The sequence below is a fragment of the Electrophorus electricus genome, chromosome 24, assembly GCF_013358815.1.
Source record: "Electrophorus electricus isolate fEleEle1 chromosome 24, fEleEle1.pri, whole genome shotgun sequence".
NCBI lineage: Eukaryota > Metazoa > Chordata > Actinopteri > Gymnotiformes > Gymnotidae > Electrophorus > Electrophorus electricus.
In genome coordinates this window covers 3,319,268-3,340,207 of record NC_049558.1, presented here as the reverse complement: position 1 = coordinate 3,340,207, position 20,940 = coordinate 3,319,268, and the positions used below count along the sequence as shown (strand labels likewise).

At 39.3% G+C, this 20,940-nt stretch overlaps 1 protein-coding gene across 1 annotated transcript in view; it reads right to left on the bottom strand.

The window, feature by feature from the left end:
- Positions 1-323: 323 nt before the first annotated feature.
- The window catches only part of spen (spen family transcriptional repressor), a 29,468-nt gene continuing 8,851 nt past the window's right edge, over positions 324-20,940 (bottom strand). Inside the window, 22 exon segments of the mRNA XM_027014513.2 lie at positions 324-2,263; positions 2,576-2,734; positions 2,858-3,052; positions 3,197-3,532; positions 3,680-6,853; positions 6,855-10,112; positions 10,115-10,277; positions 10,279-10,361; positions 10,364-10,482; positions 10,485-10,691; positions 10,694-11,177; positions 11,179-11,317; positions 11,408-11,508; positions 11,596-11,634; positions 11,636-11,710; positions 11,789-11,902; positions 12,016-12,099; positions 12,101-12,142; positions 12,270-12,379; positions 12,382-12,420; positions 13,114-13,314; positions 13,528-13,685. Of these exon segments, the coding sequence (XP_026870314.2) occupies positions 2,132-2,263; positions 2,576-2,734; positions 2,858-3,052; positions 3,197-3,532; positions 3,680-6,853; positions 6,855-10,112; positions 10,115-10,277; positions 10,279-10,361; positions 10,364-10,482; positions 10,485-10,691; positions 10,694-11,177; positions 11,179-11,317; positions 11,408-11,508; positions 11,596-11,634; positions 11,636-11,710; positions 11,789-11,902; positions 12,016-12,099; positions 12,101-12,142; positions 12,270-12,379; positions 12,382-12,420; positions 13,114-13,314; positions 13,528-13,685 (9,412 nt within the window). The 3' untranslated portion in view covers positions 324-2,131.

Genomic DNA, 20,940 nt, shown 5'->3' with positions numbered 1-20,940 from the left:
TGCTGGAAAAGATGTCCAATTCATGGAGGCTCCACCTCATAACTTACAGGACTTCCTGTGCCAGATAACACAAAACACCTTCAGGTCTTGTAGATGGGTCAGGGCTGTTTCAGCAACACAAGGGGGCACTACAAAACATCAGCCAGGAGGTGAAAATGTTATGGCTGATATGTATGTATGTATATATAGATAGACAGATAGATAGATAGACAGATAGATAGATAGACAGATAGATAGATCTAACAGGGCATAACATTGCTTTCAAAATTTAATAAAAAGGCTTCAATTTACTGTGAATGAAGAATCTTATTCAAACACTCAAGTGTAGATAATGAGTGACCATTTAATGATCTTTAGAAGTGTTAGCCAACATTTTTCTTTTTTTTCTTTTTTTTTTACATTTTGAAATGTCCTCATAGAGGAACAGTGAAATACACTCAAAATGATGAAATAAAAAGAAAGAGACAAATTCTTATCTGTTTTGCATTTTGGTATTTGGATTTTAACTCGTTTATCAAAATTATAAGTGCCATCAACATACTCATGAGCAATCAATTTGCAGTCAATATAATGAAACTGCAACAGTGAGACACATGATTTAATTTCTGCATCACTTTTCTCTTGGTTCTGGTTCTTCAGACTGCTTTGTTTTGTTTTACAAAACAAAATAACAATCCTGAAAACAGAGAAAACATAGGACACACATGGAATAAATGAGTATTTACATCTTGGCTCAGAGAGACAGAGATAGTGAAAAAAAAGATTTGTACACATTTCTCTACAGATTTCTTTTTAACAAAACATTTTCAAAAAATTACATGGCACAACTCAACACTCGATAAAAGACCAAGGGCTGATACATAGAGGTGGAAAGAAAAAGTTAAAATGTTGAGAACACTTTTAGGAGTCTCTTAAGACAGAACCCCCCATTAGGACAATCCTCAAAGCACTTCATGTCTGACAACATAGAAACAGAGAAAGAGGTAGGAACCACAAATATATAAAACAAGGCAAAGTGAAAGCAGAGCTCTAAAAGATCCAGTGACGCATACAAAGTCAAGTATTAAAATAATATCTGATTGATCTGATTGTTTAATTTTTTATTAATTTTTTTTTTCCAAAAGATTTTGGCACTGAACTGATTCAGACGTCAATGCAATTCAGGTGACACTAATAAAAATTACATTTATGGTTGATGGCAATAAGTAATCCTGTTGTAACAGGAAATCCACAGGGTCTCCTGACTGGTTTGAAAGTATTCAAATATTTATAATATTTACATAGTTAAACTTCTCCCAAATCACCTCAAGTCTTAAACAGAAAGAAAAAACATTTACATACAATCACCTATTGAGGCATCAAGTGTAAACTCTATAACTCACAATAACTCCATTTAGTCAGTCCCTTTAGCAAAAAACAGTATACAATGAGTTGTTTCTAAAAATGACATGAAGTAAATAGCTGACTGGTGGACAGAACAGTGGATGTAGTATAAACAACTTATTTATCATACACCGTTTTCAAACAGTTCTCAAATAAATTTCACAAAATGTTTTCTCTCCAGCAATTTTTTCCACTTTAATCACACATGGCTGGTGGCAGAAGCATGTCAAAGTAATCTCCATCAAAATCTGTACAAAGTCCACGTTTAATTTCCTTTTTCTGATTTCCCTATTATAGTGCAATGACTGATCTGATACATCTTTTTTTAAAAAAATAAAAAATAAATCACAATTGTCATTTCAAAGAAATAAAAAAAACCTGTTTCTCAGTCCCATGCCTTTTTAACCATAAAAGATCTTATCTTTAATGTGTTAAAAAAAAAACAAAAAAAAAAACACAGATACAAACCTTCAAAACTTCAACAATGAAAACAGTAAAATGAATGATCAGAAAATTGATCATTGCCAATCCAGCTCCATTTACTACTGCACGCTCTCGACTGAGAGTTAAAAGGTTGAATGGAATCAACAAGCAGAGGATGTATTAAGGATCCGGTGAAAGAACGAAGGAGAATGAGTATGACCGAGGAGGACCAAGCCCTTCCAACACTGAGGAATTTTCCTGAATGTTGTCCAGCTGGTGGAATGATACTGCTTATTTGGGGGAAATGGGCTCCCCCTTTCAAGTCTTACACGGACGCAATAACAATCATCAGATGTGGGGAAATGCTGGAGATACTGTTGAGAAGGTCAGGAGCAAGGTGAGACAGGTGGCTCTCAGAAAACTCACAGGGAGGGAAAATCTGGACAACATAGGCAGGCTACAGTAAAAAAATAAAAATTATTATCAGTGACATTTCCCATCACAGTGTTCTCTGAAATAATTAGTGATGATTTTTTCCCGAAGTGATTTGAAACTGCAGATAGTCTGACTAACACAATATTGGTTCAATTCAAATTCCCAATTCTGTAAACTGTTATTCTATCAGTACAGTAAATGTTTATCTATTAGTAATGTATAACTGAGGAGTCAAAAACTCATAGTGTGTTTGATGTTATCATTGTCATCTACTCTGGAATCTTTCAGCATAGAAACAAATGAAGCTGCATGCTGCCAGCCCTGGTACACTCACCTGATTGGAGCCTGGGTTGGGAACATTGATAATCCCAGCAGCTTGTTTTGCTTGCAGGTACGTGATGAAGCCAGTTTTAAGGGCATGAGTCTGGTTAAGGACATCATCTTGGTCTAGTCCACAGGGTAATGCCAAGAGGAGGCAGTAATCACTCTCCACCTGAAAATGTAACCCAAAACATTTAATTGGTAAGAAATATATAGCTTTCTTCTGCTAAAACATTAATAGTATATTCCAAAAATAATAGTTTTAAAAGTTGGCAATAGAAGCAAAGCTACTTACAGTCATCCTCCTTGCAACTCCCTCAAGCTGAGAGGCCTCGAGACGCATTCTCTGTGCAATACGAAGAGGGGGACCTCCCTCTGGTGGTGGCAGTGAACGGTGAGCCAGGACATTATTACCAGACACAAAGTGTAACTGGACAGCTGCACTATCATTCTTAAGTGCCAAGTGGCCTTGCCATACAATAGGATATTTCTGTTCAAAGAGACAAAAAACAAAGAAAAACAGTTATAGACTAAATGGAAATATATCTGAATTTGGTCTAAAGAAGCAATAAACATTAAATTGTTTACTCCAACAATTTCAGCTAATATATACACATACATATTTTTAACCCACCTTCAACAGCTGCACCATGTCCACTGACGGGTGCCCAGTATGATCGAGTTTAATATCTGGTCGTATCTGGGATGACAGTGAGGAAGGTAATGAAAGTTGTCCTGGCACAAGGCTCTGAGGTCCCTTCTTCACTGAAGGAGATGCATCCGATTTGGTTGTAATGGCTGTTGGAGAGGTGTAAGAGGGAGACGCAATCTCACTCTGGATCCGGGATACACGAGACAAATCCATGTTGGCTGGATGCCTAACGTGCGAGATGTCGAGTTTTGGGTCACCAAGTGGCCCACCAGATGAGATATGGGCAACCTTGGGTCTGTTTTCACCCTCTTGAGAACCCTAATAAAGAGAAGGATACATCCATTCATTTTAAAATATGCTGAAATCTGCTTACTGAAATGTAAATGTATGTACATATGTAACACATTATCATTTCATACAACTATCACCATACTTTTTACAGAATATTTAATAAGGATCTCTCACCTGAGATGGAGTGATGCCACGATTAGCCATATTAATTCCAATTACTGAATGACTAGGTAATTGGGAATGAAAGCCACGAATTTCTCTATAATACTCAGGTATTGTGCCTGTATTGCCAGGATGCATCAGCTGTACTCCTTGAGGAGAGATCACAGAACCAGGAGAATGACTGATTATTCTACTCTCTGAATGAGGAGAGCATGGCATCTTCATCTCCAATGTTTTTGGTGCATCTCTCAAAGCCTGTGGAGGACTCTTTATAACCGGGGGAGTTTTGGAGGAAGAGGGCGAGATGTGCAAGGAAGATGACACTATAGGAGGTTCTGGTGTTTGTGCCTGATGGGCTTCAACAACTCCTGGGTGGTCTTTTAACTGCTGGTGCATAAGTATACGCACATCCCTGTTGTACTGATCTAGACGCAATCCACCATGATGCATTCCTTTGTATTCAGGCTGCACAACCATGACATCTGACTGTAACTGGGGAACAGGTGGCCTTCGAGCTCCCTGATGGAAGTGTCGAACATCATCATCATTTGCTCCACCCACCTGGCCTGCAGCAGGGGGACCTGTATGTGACTTAAGCAGCATATCTCTGATTACTGCAGACTGGGCTGCAGTGGAGCATTGTTGAGGACCAGATCGTGGGGAGGAGTCAGAATCTGTGCGTATTCCAAAGTTAATTCCAGACAGTGGTGGACTATTCATTCTGACACTTCCTTGTGATAAATGACCAACAGCAACAGACTGTGTGGCATTATGAGGAGGCATGATGACTGACTGCTCGGGGTGATGTACATTTGTCACATACTGAGGCATTTGTCCACTTGGGCCCAAGACTACTGAGGTACTAGGTGGACACACTTTAGAAAATGGTGAGGTTGCATTGCCTGATGCCCTTGGAGAGTGTGACTCTTGCTTTGGATGACAGACCAACCTATCATTGGGAGTAACAGCACATGAAATGTGACCACCTGCCAAAGAGGAGGGATGTGAACTTAGAACTGGGCTTTGATTGAAGGCCTGGGGTTGTTTAACATCAGCTTTCACTGAAACAGATTCAGTGACTGATGCTTTCTTGGTGTGTTGTTGCTGCAACATGGACTGATTATATCTCAGGATCTGAGGACTGGTGCTTGGCTGCTGGAATGTTTTCAGTGGGGCATTTGGGGGACTGGTGTGATAGGATGACTCAGATTTGTCATAACCGGGACCTTCCTGTTTTATGGAGGATATAACAGGCTGGGCATTGAAACTTTGACTGCTTATTATAGCACCTGCATGTCCTTGGCTTGTGGGAGTCTGGGATCCCTTAGGAGTAGAGGGCTGAGGTATAAGTGGCTCTTGCTTGATCTGAGATTTTGAAACAGACTGCTGAAATTCAATGTCAACTGCACTGGCCGGTGGGATCTGACTAATTTTGGCAACAATTCGCTGAGGTCCCTCTCTCTTTTGTCCTGAATAGCTCAGTACCATCACACCCTCTGATGTGTTTACCCTCAAACCGGGAGCTGAGCCCGCGTTACTGGATATGTTATCAGAAGGAGGTCGTCCTTCATCTGACACTGAGAGTCCATGGTACCTGCTATTCTCGTTCACACATAAACGATATTTCTGCTTGGGCTGAGAGAGTGCTGAGCTGCGGTTGCTCAAAGAGATACGAGGAGTGTCGTCAAAATCGAAAGGCAGTGGAATCCGACTTATGACTGATGTAGCAGTGGAAGAGATAACTGAATTTCCCATTTTCTCCTTGAATATATGCAGAGTATCAGTGGTTTGCGGAGGAGGTGGCTGAGGAGGTACCATCTGGGGAGTAACTGGGGTTATAGGGCTGGGTCTATCCTCAGTTAGTGAGGCCTTCACAACAGGTGAATGTTCATTCTGAGACATTCGAGGGTCTGCCAATGTGGTTGTGAGCAGTGTGCTTGGAACAGCATTGCTGTTTGAAGCAGATACATATTTTGGCTCCATTAGAATCTTTCGCAAGGTGCTAGAACTAGGATCAACATCAGAGGCTTTTGTATCTGGCGGAATTGGAGGATTTGCTGTCGGTCCCCCTACTGCTACAGCTGATACTGATGTAGCCACAGAAACTTGGGGGATATGAAGTACTCCTTTCTCCACTGTCCTGTTTCTCCAGTCTGGGGTTGTGAGAGGTACCTTTGCTGAACGAGCTGGCGTTGCACTAAGACGGGATAATGGTGGGGTAAGTGCCGGTGCTATTGGTTCTGAAGATGGTTCTGGTGACCTAACATACAAAGAACTATTACTTCCAGAATGAAAGGCAGATTCTTGAGGTTCAGGCTGGTCAATAGCAGGCTGTTCTGCTTCCTTCGGCGTGTCCAGAGTCACTGCTGATGCAACATCATGTTTACATGCAGCAGCAACAGTCACTACAGCAGCTGCTGCTGATGATGTAGCAGCTTTAGGGTTGGCAGTTTGAATGTCTTCAGGAATGGACTCTGGCAGTTTAACTGCAGCACATTCACTTTCAAACACTGTGTCTGCTGTCAAATCTGTTCTTTTGTTTACAAAAATCCTTCGACCTTTGGATTTCTTTGGTGTTTTAGGGCGTGCTCTTCCTCCCTTCTTAGGCATCCCTGAAGGTGGACATTCAATAACATTTGTTGGTTCAGAAGACTTTAAATCTGAAGTCAAAACACTACTTGGCTCAGAATCTATAATATTCTTTATTGCCAAGTCTGTCTCTGGTTCCAAAACCTCATTTGCTGCAGGCAAAACTAGTGAGTCTGATGTGGGAAGGAGTGTAGTGTACGTAGGAAGAGTCTGAAATCCATCTGCATCGGCAGAAATATCCTCTGCAGTAATTGAGTCAATTGCAGCAGCAAGCTCAGTTTCACTTGCAGGATTGGCAGGTTTTTCAACCTCAGTTTCATCTTCATGTTCTGCTGGAACAGGTTGTAATACAGCAGGAGGTTGAGGAGATGGTTCTTTGTAGGATGTCGGTGGTTGCTCAACTGCTAGTTTAGAAATATTTTCCACTGCCCTTTCAAGCTCCATCTGACGGGCAAACAAGTCAGCCTCTGACTCAGCAGGGGGCTCCACATCTGACAGAGCTTCTTCCCTCTCATCTGTACTAAGATCATCAACTTCTTTGAATTGGTTTGGAGTACTGGAATCTTCTTTACCAATGTTGGATACCTCTGCATCATTTTTTTATCACAGAATCTTGACAATGTGTGCTGTCTTCATCTCCAGAGTGTAGTCCATCTTTAACTGCATCCCCACTAAGATTAATGACAAGGTTTTTCAAACTGATCGAATTATCATTAGGAACTGTTTTGCTGTTGCGTGTCAATCTTGGCACCTTCCCTTTCATACATTTATCAGATGGCAGTGCTTTTTCTATGGAATCACTCTCTGACTTCTCATCTACTTGATCCACACTACATTTTCTCTCAGAATATTTAGGCTCTTTCTCTCTTTTAGAGCCAATTTGTGGTTTTGCACCAGGAACTATATTTGAAACTTGTGTGGGATTTTCATCTTTTGCTTTATCGTGAGACTCTAAAGTTTCAGAAACATCAGTATGACTGGACACTGTGCTGTCTGGCAGTTTCTCTGTTTTGGCTGATTTTCTGTTCTGCCCAGCTCTCACTACAGACTGTACCTTTTGAGAGCGAGGAGAGCGCCATCCCTCTGCAGCCTTCATAACTTCACCACTGCTTCCAGACTCTTTGCTATCAGTGTCTTCACCCTCAGAAATTTTGGTCTGCTCCCCCTTCATTGGAGACACATCATCCCCTCTTTTGCGAATTTTGGGTGGGCGACCTCTTCTTGTGTTAGTTGGTGTAGTCAATACATCCTGCTGGACAGATTCTTTATCCATAACACGCTTTCGCATGGAACGAGAGGATTCCGCTAATTCTTTGCCTGCCTGTTGAGGTGTCTCATCCTCGTGGGGTGTAGCATAAACAGAACGAACATTCCGGCGTTGTCGTGTTCTGCCATGGGGCAAGCTTATGTCAGTGGCCTGCTCAATATCTGTTGTATGAACAGGAGATTTGGACGTGTTTTTAGAGTCAGATAGGCCTTTTGTGGTCTCTCCTCTTGGTGATGAGGCTCGTTTCATCTTTTCTCTGTCAATGCGTTCACTCTTTCGGATAGCTGGTTTCTCAGTGCTAGCTAGTTGAGCTGGTAGTGTAGATATTACTGTTGTGGGGTTTGCTTTAGCTTTTTTATTTTTTGGTTGTTTCCGTGTTGGTTGTGACGGTTCGACCTCAGATTCACTGACTGCTAATTGGATCTTCAAAGATGACTCCAAATTTTGAAGAGGATTATGGTCAAGGTGCTCTGTTTTATTTTCTGGAAGTTCTATCTTATGAATTCCTCTAGTATCTTCAAGCTTAGGTGAAAGGGTGGAGGCGGACTCTGCAGGAACAGACTCCGGCTCCATGTGACTTAAGGAGGCACCAGGAGTAGGAGGTTTCACATCAAGATTCTGCTCTTCAGCTAATGTTTTTGCAGCTGTTTGTTTAGGTTCACAGACTTCTTTATTATGCGCTACTTCAGCGGTCTCTTTGTTTGTTATAGTTGGTGTGCTTAGTGTAACAGCTGTTACAGTGCTGTTAATTGGACTCGAAAGTTGAGTGGAGGCTGTTTGATAATCTTCTAAATGTTCATCTACTATTGGTAAAACAGATACTTCTGTTGATGTAGTAGGAGAAGTGGTCTTATCTTGTTGTATAATAGCATCTGTGGGGGTGTGGAAACAAAGAGATGCTGTTGTCGCAGGACTCCCCATTTTAAATGCATGCACATCATTAGGAGACTGGACTTCTTGATCTGGTACCATTTTTTTCTCAACTATTTCAGCCATACAGGTTTTGTCAGAAGTGTATGTATCTTGGTCTTTGTCTTTTTTCTGCTGTAACTCCAAAAAACGGTTACGGAAGAGCACTATAGGCTCTGGTGAAAGGTCTGTTCCCCCCACTCCAGTTTTTTCCACAGTGACAATAGTCCTACCATTATCTCTACCCATTGTAACCTCTGGATCAGTGTCTTTGCGTTCAAGATGTCGAAGACGTCTCGAGTCCTGCTCAAATATAGAGCTGTGAAGAAAACGAGAGGCAAACAGCTCCTGCCGTTCCTGTTCCTCTGGCTTGGAGTCTTTTTTGTCATCAAGCTTTCCTTCAGAATCTGACCTAATTTTCTTTTTCTTCATATACCAGGAAGGAATGGGCCTTGGTGTGGGTTCAATTTTCTCCTTGTCATTGCTATTCCGAAAACTTGGAAACCTTGACTCATAGCCAAGGAAAGACCAATTATCTTCTCTTGAAGAAGACAAAGACTTAGCACGCTCAAGCAAGGCTTTTGTGTCTGGTGTTATTGTTTTGTCCAGTGCAAATTCATAGAACTTGTTCTTTTCTAGGGAACCTGAGAGCCTTCTCTTCCGTTCTATTTTAAAAGCAGTGTCCAACTTTGGTGACAGATGTCTAATGTCACCATCATCATCAGAGTCTGATTGCACCTCTCCAGGCTCCAGTTCACGTACCAGGCGCTTTCTAATGCTCTCTCGGTTCACAATACTGCTAGGAAAGCTCATTTCGGCTTTTACTGTTTCCTGTCTTCTCTCCCTACACAAGACCTCCTCTCCTAGCAATGATGTCTTAGCCTTGAGTACTTCAGCATCTATTACAGGATTGGCAATATTGGATTTTATGTCATACAAAGGGGAACTCACTTTGTTTTCTGTTTTTGGTGAGTCTTTTGCCTCGTTATCAGCCACCAAATATAATGAGTCTGCAGGCATCTCCTTTTCAACCAATGCAGAGGTAAATCTTGTTTCAGACTCATCCATTAATTGCTTGGAACTTTGAAAACTGTTCTCTCCATTAGTGCTGAAATCATAATCAAATGCCTCAGAGTTCTTTCGCTTGAAGGGAGGTGAGTCTCCATTGACATCCTGGGGGGGTTTACCAACCTCGTGTACAAGACTGCGATGATCAAAGTCCTCCGCAACAGTGCTGGGTGTAGTTTCGGTTTTATCTGATTTGGTACACTCTTGCAGGTGCTGTTGGAGACGACGGTTTTGCTCCATTTGTTTTCTGCAGCTCTGTGAGTGATCAATGTCAAAGAGTAAGCCTTCTTCACTATCTACTGGCTCTTTATCATGCAGTGCAGAGTGTACTTCAAATTCAGTCGAGTGATGTTCTTTTGCGCATTCCATTTCTATGTTTCCATCATCAGACACTGGATCTGTTGCCTCCCCTGTTGGGTCACCAAGTTGAGATTGAATGTCTAGGCTGTGACCAAGATCACTGCTCATTTCAGAGTCTGGTCCTTCGCTTGTGGTACTCAAAATAACCAGTTTCTCTGGCTTAGCATTTTTGTTCTCTCGCTTAAGCATCTCCATTTGAGGCAATTTCCTGTCCTCCTCCAATGGCTTTTGAAAAATGACAATCACCTGTTTCTCTTCAATCCAAGTCTCCCTTCATCTTCCTCCCTGGGTTATTTTCTTCAGGTGATTACTTTTCCAGCGCCGTCCTCAAAACGCCTCTTTCGAGCAGCTAAGCGATCGGTGTCCACAGAGGAGCTGATAACATCAACCGCAGGATCAGCCTTAAGTATTTTCTGTCTTTGCTTTGCCTTCTTTGTCGATAAGCTCCACCTGACTAATCAAACATTTATCTTTGGGAACTTTTTCCATGTTTAAGGGCCTCTCCTATTCTGAGGTTCTATACGTAGGGACACATTCTTCTGGTCAGCTGAGGGAGGTGCAGGAGGAGACCTGACAGGATCAACAGCAGCCTTTCCTCTTTGTTTCTCAATGATTACATGTCCATCAACTTCCCTTCCTTTTCTTTGACTCGGGTTAGCTGGACAACGCAAGGTGGAAGATCTAGTCTTCCTTTCCCAGAATCTTTTTCTTTGATCAGTAACTTGCTTGAATTACGCTGAGCTGCATCAGGGCTTGCTTCCCTGTCAGGTTCGGGGTCTGTCTCAGACGATGGAATGCTAGAAGATGCCATTTTTAACTTCTTTAACTTTGCTTCTCAGTTCTGTCCTTCTCTCCTTTATCCTTGCGCCCAATACGTCTTTCTTTTTCCACTGCACTTCCACGCTCTGCTTCAAAGAGCAGTCTTTCTTTGTCAAGTTTGTCACTTTTATTGTACCGTTCCAAACGAATTCTGTCTGGCTTTTCAAAGCGTGGGGGTGAAATTGAGCTGCAGCTGCCACTTCGTTCAGAAGAGCGACTATAAACATGATGCTCAGAGTCACTAGGTAGACGTTCAGAGAGGGAGGGGGATGCAGCAGGACTAGCAGGCCGACGTTGATGAGATGGACTTTGGCTATGTTCAATTGTCCTACGTCCATGATCACGTTCTCGATCTGTTTCAAAGCGCTCTCTGTCCCGATCACGTTCTCGCTGCATGTAGCTATATTTACGAATGTCTTGCTCATAAGGATCTCTGTAGTCCCTGTATTCACGGGGCTCTTCATAATATCGTGGGTCATAGTAGTCTGTGACATAGGGATTCCCACTCTGTGTAAAACTCCCGACTTCTGGCAGGATACTTGCGACGTGGATCCTCTGTGTAGGTTCAGGAGTTTCGTACGTTTTCATAATATGCCCGCTCAGTGGAGAATTCATGATATGGTGGCCTGCGCTCATCTCTGTAAAAGGAGAAAAGAAAATGAAGTAAATATCAAGAAAGGTATAATTATTTTACAATGATTAATGCTAAAAAGCACAATATAACTAACCGACGTTCTGACAGAATATCATAAAAATCTCTGATGTCCTGTCCAGATGCCTGCATTGAACGATAGAAAGCCATCTGACTTTCATAGTTAGCAAAGTCAACCTGAAAAGTAATATTGAAAATTCTTGAAAACAATGAAAGAGCGCACAATGACAGTCTAACGATTCAGACGGGTACTTGTTTGTATACCTTAATTTTGTTTCCCCCAATCTTCCAACCCTTTGTTTCCCTTCACTGCTGCCTGTGCACACTCTATATTATTATACAGAACAAGGGCCATTCCCTTCAATCTGTCAAAAACAACCTAGTGAAGAGTGAAAACAATGATGAGAGTTATGCGACAAACACACAAGAAATCATCTAAAGTAGGATAAATACAAACCTTAACAACATGTCCATAGCGGCAAAAGTGCCGTGTGAGGTATTGTTCTGTAATGTTTGAAGCCAGGCCATCCAACCACACGCATGTGGTGGGCATACTTTTACCAAATCCCAACTGTAAAACATGCAAACAATTACAGTATGCAGTCGTTACAGTATACAGTTAAATTGTTATTTCAAGTTTATTTTAGAAACTCAGTAATATGGAACGCATATTTTTACCCTCACCTTTAACCTATTGTTGCCAAGGTATTCCCCATCCATTTTCTTTATTGCTTTGCAGACACTAGCAATGTCACAGTACTGCAGAAAGGGCATACTGCGGGGCACCGTTTACCTTCTTTATATCAATATCCTACAGAAGATTAGAAAAAACACAAAGCCAGTCAGGTGATCCACAGTGTTTAAGACTTTCAGACCTTAACATAGTGCTGAGCTCTTATGGCAAAAAGAAATCTTGATATCATCCTAACATAACTTACAACTATCTCCCCAAAGCGCTGAAAAATGTTAAGCAGGTCATGGTAGGTTGTGGTCTTCTCTAAATTTCCAATGAACAGCGTTCGGGTAGCTTTTGGGTGGAATTCATCATTCGTTCATCCAGTGGACGGAACTCATTCTCACTCTCCGTCTCTGCAAAGCAATACAACATTTGAGGAATGGGTAAGACTAGCAACAAAAGTACAATCTTCTGCCCTATATATCAAAAGCATGGGCATTCAATGCCAAAAATGTGATTTACTACATATACAGTACTTGATGAATTTCTGTTAAATAAGATTTTATGGTCAGACAGTATGTTGTAAAAACTTGTAAATACTTGTCATTTGGATGCATCCATGCGTTGCTAACACACACAGTCCAAAATTATGTACTAATAAAACCCCACCCTTGCCTGACATTAGAAACCTGCAAAAGCAGCAGTGATCTGGCCTATGCATCCTCACTAAGGACACTCACTCACTCCATCTTGAAAAGCCAGGTTTAGTTAAATACAACTAAAGATCTGTGTTTGACAGGTTTGCTTCACTCTAGCAGAACTATAAAGAAACAGATTGGCTTTACCAAGATGACTGAAATGCAACAAACTCACAACTACAGTCCTAATGATTTTTTAAAAAGAAAACCAAGTGAATTGGTTCCAAACTCTGCTTTAAATAAATTATATAGCACTGCAATGGCAATATTTTTAGGAGGCAGTTCAGACACTTTATATCAACAAACTTCATTTAGAGTGAATACAAATTCCTCATCCATGAATGTATATCGATAGAATATTGTGGACATCCTTTTTTCATAGTCAAATCCTAAAAGATTTTAACTAACCAGGGCCAGTCCAAGCAGTAACATCAATTTGCATCCCAAAAAAGAGCTTCCCCTTTGATGCACTAAGAGCTTTCTCCTGGTCCTCTTGCTGACGGAAGAAGACAAGACCATATCGTTCTTCAGAGGCACCATGAATCTGCACAGATGTCACTTTACCATGCTTCTTAAACTCATGGAATAGACCATCTTTCAGGCTTGTATCTGAAATTTAGCAGAAGACAAAATGTTTTGGGTTGGGATGTTATTCAGCTCAGAACACTTCTTGAAGATCATGCAAATGAGAACTTATGCCAACTAAGTCTTAGCTAAAACAATAAAAAATGTTTTTACACCAATTACAATTCTTCATATTGCTACAAAAAACACCTAAAACTATTAATCATAAAACAAATCTTACTGTAAGCAGAGCTTTACCTGTTGAACGGACAGGGAGGTTCTGCACCTTTATACCAAAGCTCTTACGAGGTTCATCTTTGTCCAGGGTGGGCAGGGGTTGAGAGGAAGGTGCTGGTACAGCAGCTGACTGAACAGATCGAGCTGGAGACTCGTCACTGGAGCTGCTACTGGAATCACTTGTGACAGGACAAAAACACAAATATTAAGTGTAAGGGTTTACTTTCAAGCTGCATTTTTCATATTCTTTGTAATCATCTTTTTATCTTTTTTTTTTTTGCTGCAACAGCAATTTGAAGGGACCCAGAGAGATACAATACACACACATCTCATGACAAAAGCAAATCCATTGCATCCTCATTAGACCAACTGCAATTTTAAAAGAGTCTCATTCAGAACATTTGAAGAACTGGTCAATTTTGAGCAGGGAGAACAAGAATCACTTGTAGATCAGGTAATAAAAATGCAGCTCATGCCATATGGAGTGTAATGCATTTTAAAACCTCTGTGTGGCACTATTTCTTAAAATACAAAAAAAAGCAGGAAAATTTTCTACAAAACAAAAAAATAGACAGAAAAAAATATGTTTGCATCTCTATATATTTCACATTTGTTGCTACAGTTCCTCAGTGAATTAACACAGAAAAGGCTGCTGATGAGCTATAGGAAGTAAATAAAATGATGGTGACAATGTGTGAAAGAAAACACATCATAAAGGCAATAACGTAATCCTTATTAATGGCAATGTTATTATAATCTTCGTAAGGATAATAACAGCAAACTGGTTTCAAATATTGAATTATATAAACAATGTTTTATTATTATTATTATTATTATTATTATTATTATTAATAATAATAATAAAATACATGAAAACAAAGTTCAGTATCTTGCTAATGCAAGTTTTCACATAATCTTGTTGTTTGTAATAAGGAGTGCACTAATTAAACACACTATGCCAATCTGATAAAAGCATCTGTAATAATGGGTTATAAAAAAAGCTAATGAAAAAAGAGAGCTAGCCATGGCAAGCAAGTCAGAAACCACTTAAGATACTTAATGAATTTCTCATGATATTGAAAGATGGGAAAGAGTTTTTGCAGATTAGCTGTAACTATACATCTAAAAGGTTGACACAACTATCTACACACTACATGAGGCAAATATCCAGATAACAGTTACTCAGGGCCCAAAAGGGGCAAACATATCTGTGGAAACGTATGTGTGTTCATCTTTTTTAAAGAATATAACTAAAATATATGTATCCAAATCAGCATAAAAGGAGTAGCATCACTACCCTGTGGAAGCACACCAGTTCCCATTTGTTTGAGTGGAGCAATTAAAACACTGACAATGTCAATGAGGAGCACAATGTCCATTGAGAACGAAGTTAAACATGTTGAGAATTGGTAAACAGCATGTTTTCAAATGCAAAGTACTGTACACTGGCAGAGGGTTGAATATTTACATTTACGGCATTTAGCTGACGCTTTTATCCAAAGTGACTTACAATTACGACTGAGTACAACGGGAGCAGTTGAGGGTTGAGGGCCTTGCTCAGGGGCCAACAGTGGCAACTTGGCAGTGGTGGGGCTTGAACCAGCAACCTTCTGATTACAAGTCAAGTACCTTAATCACTGAGACACCACTACCCACTATCCTGAATATCATTTTAGGCTTCTTCAACAGCAGTGCCATCCCATTACTTGAACAATCTTTATCTGCTACAATAATTTAATTTAACTTCACAGAGTAACTTCGCAGAGTAAATGGGGGGAAAAAATGAAAGGCACTGTTAAAGTAATTAGTTACTAGAGTAATTAGTTAATAAGTCCTGGTCCTTGCTGAAGTCTAAAATCCCAGCAATGACAAAATAAGACAACATAAGAAAAAATAAGATTTTAATATCCCAAAAGTAAGCCAATTTCACAGCTACTTCTAGTTACTTCCAGGGTGTAAAGCTGTAGTATGTTTTGTCTGGGATGGTAATGAGGCGAGGGCAGCAAAGAAGCGGCATTTCACTTGCACTCAAAATCTTTTTTTAAAGGAGATCAATGCAGTTACCATGTTTTAATAAGGCTGATGCATTGCCAGACCTTCCTCTTTAAGACCTCCTGCACAGTTACCATGTAGCTTTGAAATGTACAGTTAGGCTGTCACAGCTCTGACATGTTCGGATGATTCTCTGTCTTCTGCTGTGCATTTCCCAATGAACCAATCAGACACATTAAAATAAGATGTTTTGGGGAGTAAAATTTTATATTGGAGTCACAGATTTGTTGGGGTCCTTCTAAGTAGGCTTTATAACCAATTGTTGATTGCAATCACAAACATAATTTGTAATATATATCTTGGTCAAAGCACTAAATGTGTGAGAACATTCTTTTCACGGTTTGTTTTCAAAATATGAAATATGATTCCGTTTTATACATACATACCTACATACATACCTACACACACACACACACACACACACACACCACACACACACACACACACACACACACACACACACACACACACACACACACACACACATTTGTGCTTTAACGACCATGGCACCCCAGATATTTGCGAGGACTGACAAACTTGGTTAAAAATAGGGAAGCTTTGTTCCAAAACATAAACCCATTGTAGTTCAACTTCTCTGTCATCAATCGTCGCCTATGCTCAGTCATCCTTAAAGCAAGTTCAGTTTACCACATTATTAAGAGTAAAACCATATCTGGGCTGCTTGACTGCTAGGTTCATTCTTATTCACTTGTCAATTAAAACTAATTAAAGTCAAATTGAATTTTGTCTGGTCAGTGCTAAAAGAAAAAAAAAAATCATCAAAACCTGTTAAAAAAGAAATGTTTTTCATTAGGTGGTCAAATCAAATCTTTCTAGGAACCAGCCAAACAAATCCCTCATGATAAATTTGTGCTTAAGATATTCCTTAAGGTGGTCAGAGCTTGCTAATGCAGTTTTAGAAAAATCATTATGATTAAAATGTTTTCTGTTTATTGCTTCTAGTCTTTTTCCATAATTACTAAATTAAATGATTTACGTTAACATGTCCATTGTTCCAGTGAGTAGATTACTATTATTGTTTGTGTGAAATAGATGCATGTATACTCCTCTTCAAAGGCTAAAAACAGTCTTGCATCTCCAGGAAAAATATCAGCATGTGTTTCTATTGATTTTGTTGTCCTGTATGTGTGTAGTCTGAATAATGCATATAAAAATATGTAGAAGAAGCATGCAAAATAAGTATGTAATAAATGGTTTTTTAAAGTAAGTAAACAAACAAACAAACAAGAAGAAACCTTTGTTGTCTGGTACTTTTATAAAAAAGGTTTACACAATAACTCTGTTAATTATTTAGAAAATAACTGTGATGGCTTAATATGTTTAACATTTTTCTTTGGATTTTAGGAATCCATCATAAGCAAAGAAGAAAACAATAGCTTCTGTCCTCGAAGACATCGATGTTTCCCTAAAGATTCTATACCATGATACATTGTGCCTGAATTATTAACAGTGAACAGCCTTTCCTGTATTCAGTTATCCACTTGGCTTTCTTTTGTCACGTTACACGTCCACACGGCCCCTTTCCCTCACTCTCTCCCCCAGAAATGCTAGTGGCAGAGGCTGGGCTGTGGGAGTGGGCAGAGAGCCAGCAGTGGCTAGAAATTTCCAGTTCCAACTGGATCCCACGGGGGTGGGGGGGGACTTCACACCCACACTGCAGAAGTGGGCAGGAACAGAATAAAATACACTAGTCCATCATACCTCAGTTTCCTGAAACCTGAGAGCAATTTCTTAAGTAGCTACAGTGAGGTCCATATTTAACAAATTAACTTTGCCAAAGTATTTATCAATGTCCATGAATTCAATAGGTGGAAGTTAATGGAAAACGGGTTTTTTGGTGGGGTTATTTTGCATTTGCATTTTCGCATTTGCATTATATTCATGTTATCCACATTCTTATTGATTCACAAACATGATGCATCTGAAATGTGTAATTATAAAAAAATCTAGTAGATTGTTGTGAATCAATGCAACAAATTTAAATAACAATGTTGACAACAGCTTAGAGACCTCCACTGCAGTTTTGTTGCTTCACTGATTCTGTGTGCATAAGTGCACGCTGCTTCTTTTCCTTAAATATTTTTGGAAATAAATGGCTTTAAACACAAACAGGCACAATAACGCATTAAACAGGCTTATGAATTTGTGCTCTACAAGCATTTGGAGCAAGCACAATGTTCAAATGCTTAAATGTTCACTTAGTCATATAGTAATACTGAACAGCCACAGCCTTACAACATAATCATATACCAGTAAGGATGTTACCGCTACTTGAATTCCATTTATGTAATGGTTTCAGGAGAAATCATAAAACATGCATTAACTGTGTACAGTACATCAAAATCTAACCCAAGAAGCCGCTTTCTGTTGAACTTTGTTGTTCATGCATTTCAGAATACAGGATTCATAACATAATGAATATATTTAGGACTGCCTTGGAATCATAATCAGAGATGATCTGCCAGAGAACATCTTTTTATCTAAACAAGGAAACTTATAGTCTCACTGATGCAACGCACCATCTTTCAGTGCCAATAGTGGCTCCTTGTGGAGATTTTATTTTTACTCTAAACGGTAGTGAGTTACAAGCTAGGCCCATGATGTGCTTATACACTATAAACTAATGCAAGTCAGTTCAAGCTTCACTGGTGTACAGTAAAATGGTTAGAAAAAGTTCATGATCAGAGTCATGAAAAGTTTATATTTGTATTAATCCCTATAGTAGATAGCTGTCAAACCATATGGTTTGTCCTTTTAAAAGACATTTTATCCACCGTTTTGAAGGTATTCAACCATATTAAAATGAGATATGGGAAATCCAGCATAATATGGTTTTACTATATCATAAACAATGCTGTCACGCTCAGATCCTGCCCACCCGTTATGTATTATTGTACAAACTAAGTGATGTCCTCAAACTACAGGGCCTGAGTGTAGACATACTAATTCTGTCACTGCACACACTGTACACAGATGAAATTACTATAGCCACTCTTGGGAAACTAGCCTGTGAATAAGAGAGATGGTTAGTCAGTCTCTTATGTTCCTTTTTAGCACTAGAAAGGAAATCTTAATGCGTCCATTCAGAAATGCACGTAAAGGTGGAGCCTACAGTGCGAGAAGCAAAGCACTATGGTTGGATCATATGGGAAAACAGAACATTATATTTAAAGGGATTTTCTAATATATATTATTAGTACTGATAAGGTGCTTATTATTGGTAATTGCAGTGCTGCCCAAAGTTGGGGTTGCGGAGCTCTTATCTATAAAACGGGTGTACTAGAGAACAAAGGTTTGGGAACTACTACTGAGTTATCATATGGGCCCAAGAAATTCAAATAGGTGCAGCCACAGTTTAAGAACATTTACCAGAAAAGCAAATAACAAATAATATGATGTGTTAAAATATGTAATTTGTCCCTGTCAAATATTTTAAATCACAGGACAAAAGATTCAATAGTGATTATTACCAAAATGATCTCCAACTTTTTAAAAATCTTGTAAATTGAGCTAGGGTTAGAGAACAGTGTCTATGAGAGGGCACCTCTCAGGTCTTGCATCAAGAAAATGTTTTAAATTTCTCAAACCATCTTCATTAGGGATGACTGTACAGACTTTTAATGTCCATAGACTAAAGCATAGAGTTGGCAGGTAGTGTTTGTTTTTTCAGGTGTTCAAGGATTTGTAAAAAGTGTGAAGAATCGATAACATATGTAGGTAAGGACTGAACAATTGCTTGAGAAACTGGAATATTATTTCTGTTGGGCAAGAACAAGCAGATAAATAGGACATCCAGGATTATTTTCCTGATGCATTTTAGGAAGAAGACAGAAAAGGCAACAGCAAGGATTATCTACAATATGATTCTGTGCAGAATCAGAGAGGTGTCCTTCTGCAATAGTGTGACATAGCAAACTGAATGGAAAACTGTAACTGTGGTGTCAGAACAGAGGTCTGTAACTGTGGCGTGATAGTAGTTTTTATAGGCAGAACAGCTCTATCAGAAAGCTGCATGACTGCTTTCTTCTTGTAAAGGTCTTTACTCCAAACGACAACAGCTCCACCCTTATCAGATGGCTTAATAACAATGTCATTCCTTTTGCTTACATTTTTAAGTGCAGTGTATTCTTTCTTTGGTAGATAAGTGTTTTAATCAGGTTTGTTGTAATGTATGTTATTAATTTCTCTTTCACAGGTACTAATATAAAAATGTAGTGCTTCAAATTCACCTAGAGGAAGTCTTTGTTGAGTTATATTTATATAAGTGAAGATTTCTACTATCATCATGATGTGGTTAGAGTATCCTAGCCATTTTTTATTAAAATAACCATGTAATCTTAAATGCTGGAAAAAATCTTGTGTCAGTAATGGACTTAGTGGTACAAAATACTTTAAGACAATTCTTTAGACCTGCAGATCAATAGCCAGAGATGATATGGAAGACATCATTATGCATATGTTAAAGCTCTAAGGAGAATCTGAACATATGAATCCACAGCACTTGTAGAACAGTCTAGGTGTGGTCACTGTGGTTTATGTGTGTCTTGCTCAGGCCTCAAAATGTTGACACTGTCTAAATGCATGCCTAAGACATGCTTTTTTTTATTTTTGAACTTGTACATGAAAAGCAAAAAGGACATAGTTTCCTACCTTCAAGCTCCACAACACGGATACCAGTTGTAAACACAGTTATAAACATTTCCTGAAATCTTTCATAATTTATCACATATTATACCACAGGCATCTAGACACCACTGTACATTATCTGTTTGTTAATGCAGTTTTCATATGGGTCTTGTATTGACAAACTTTGGCAGCAATTTTGTACACATATCCTATTATTTAAGTTCAATGGCTAAAAAAATGACATATGCTATAGTCATATCCTATGAATATAAGAACGTGGCCAGGGTCTAAAGGTGAGGACCTGAGCAGGGGTAGAACAACCAGTTACAAGTAACCATAATGATTCATAAAGGTTATCTGAAGCCAAACAGCATGTAACAATTGATTTTATTTTGTTTTTGCCATTGCTATCTTAACGTGTTGATCAATCAGTTTCAAAATACCTTTAAAAAGAACTGATGTAAAACCAAACTCTAAAAAGTATTTTAAACTTCAGTTAACTTTCTCCAAGTGCACTTATGGGCATACTAATGCACATTCAGCCAAAGATCCTAGATAAAAATGCAATGAATATGCTATTCTGTTTTCTCACAACCAACATCCGTAAATACACTCATCTAGCAGGAAAGTCTTATCGTGAAGGTTCAAAGTTCAAGATGCTTGACTTAGTATTCTTAACTTAGACAGATGATGCAAATCCTGGAAAAATCCTAATTAATCTACCTTTGAGGGACA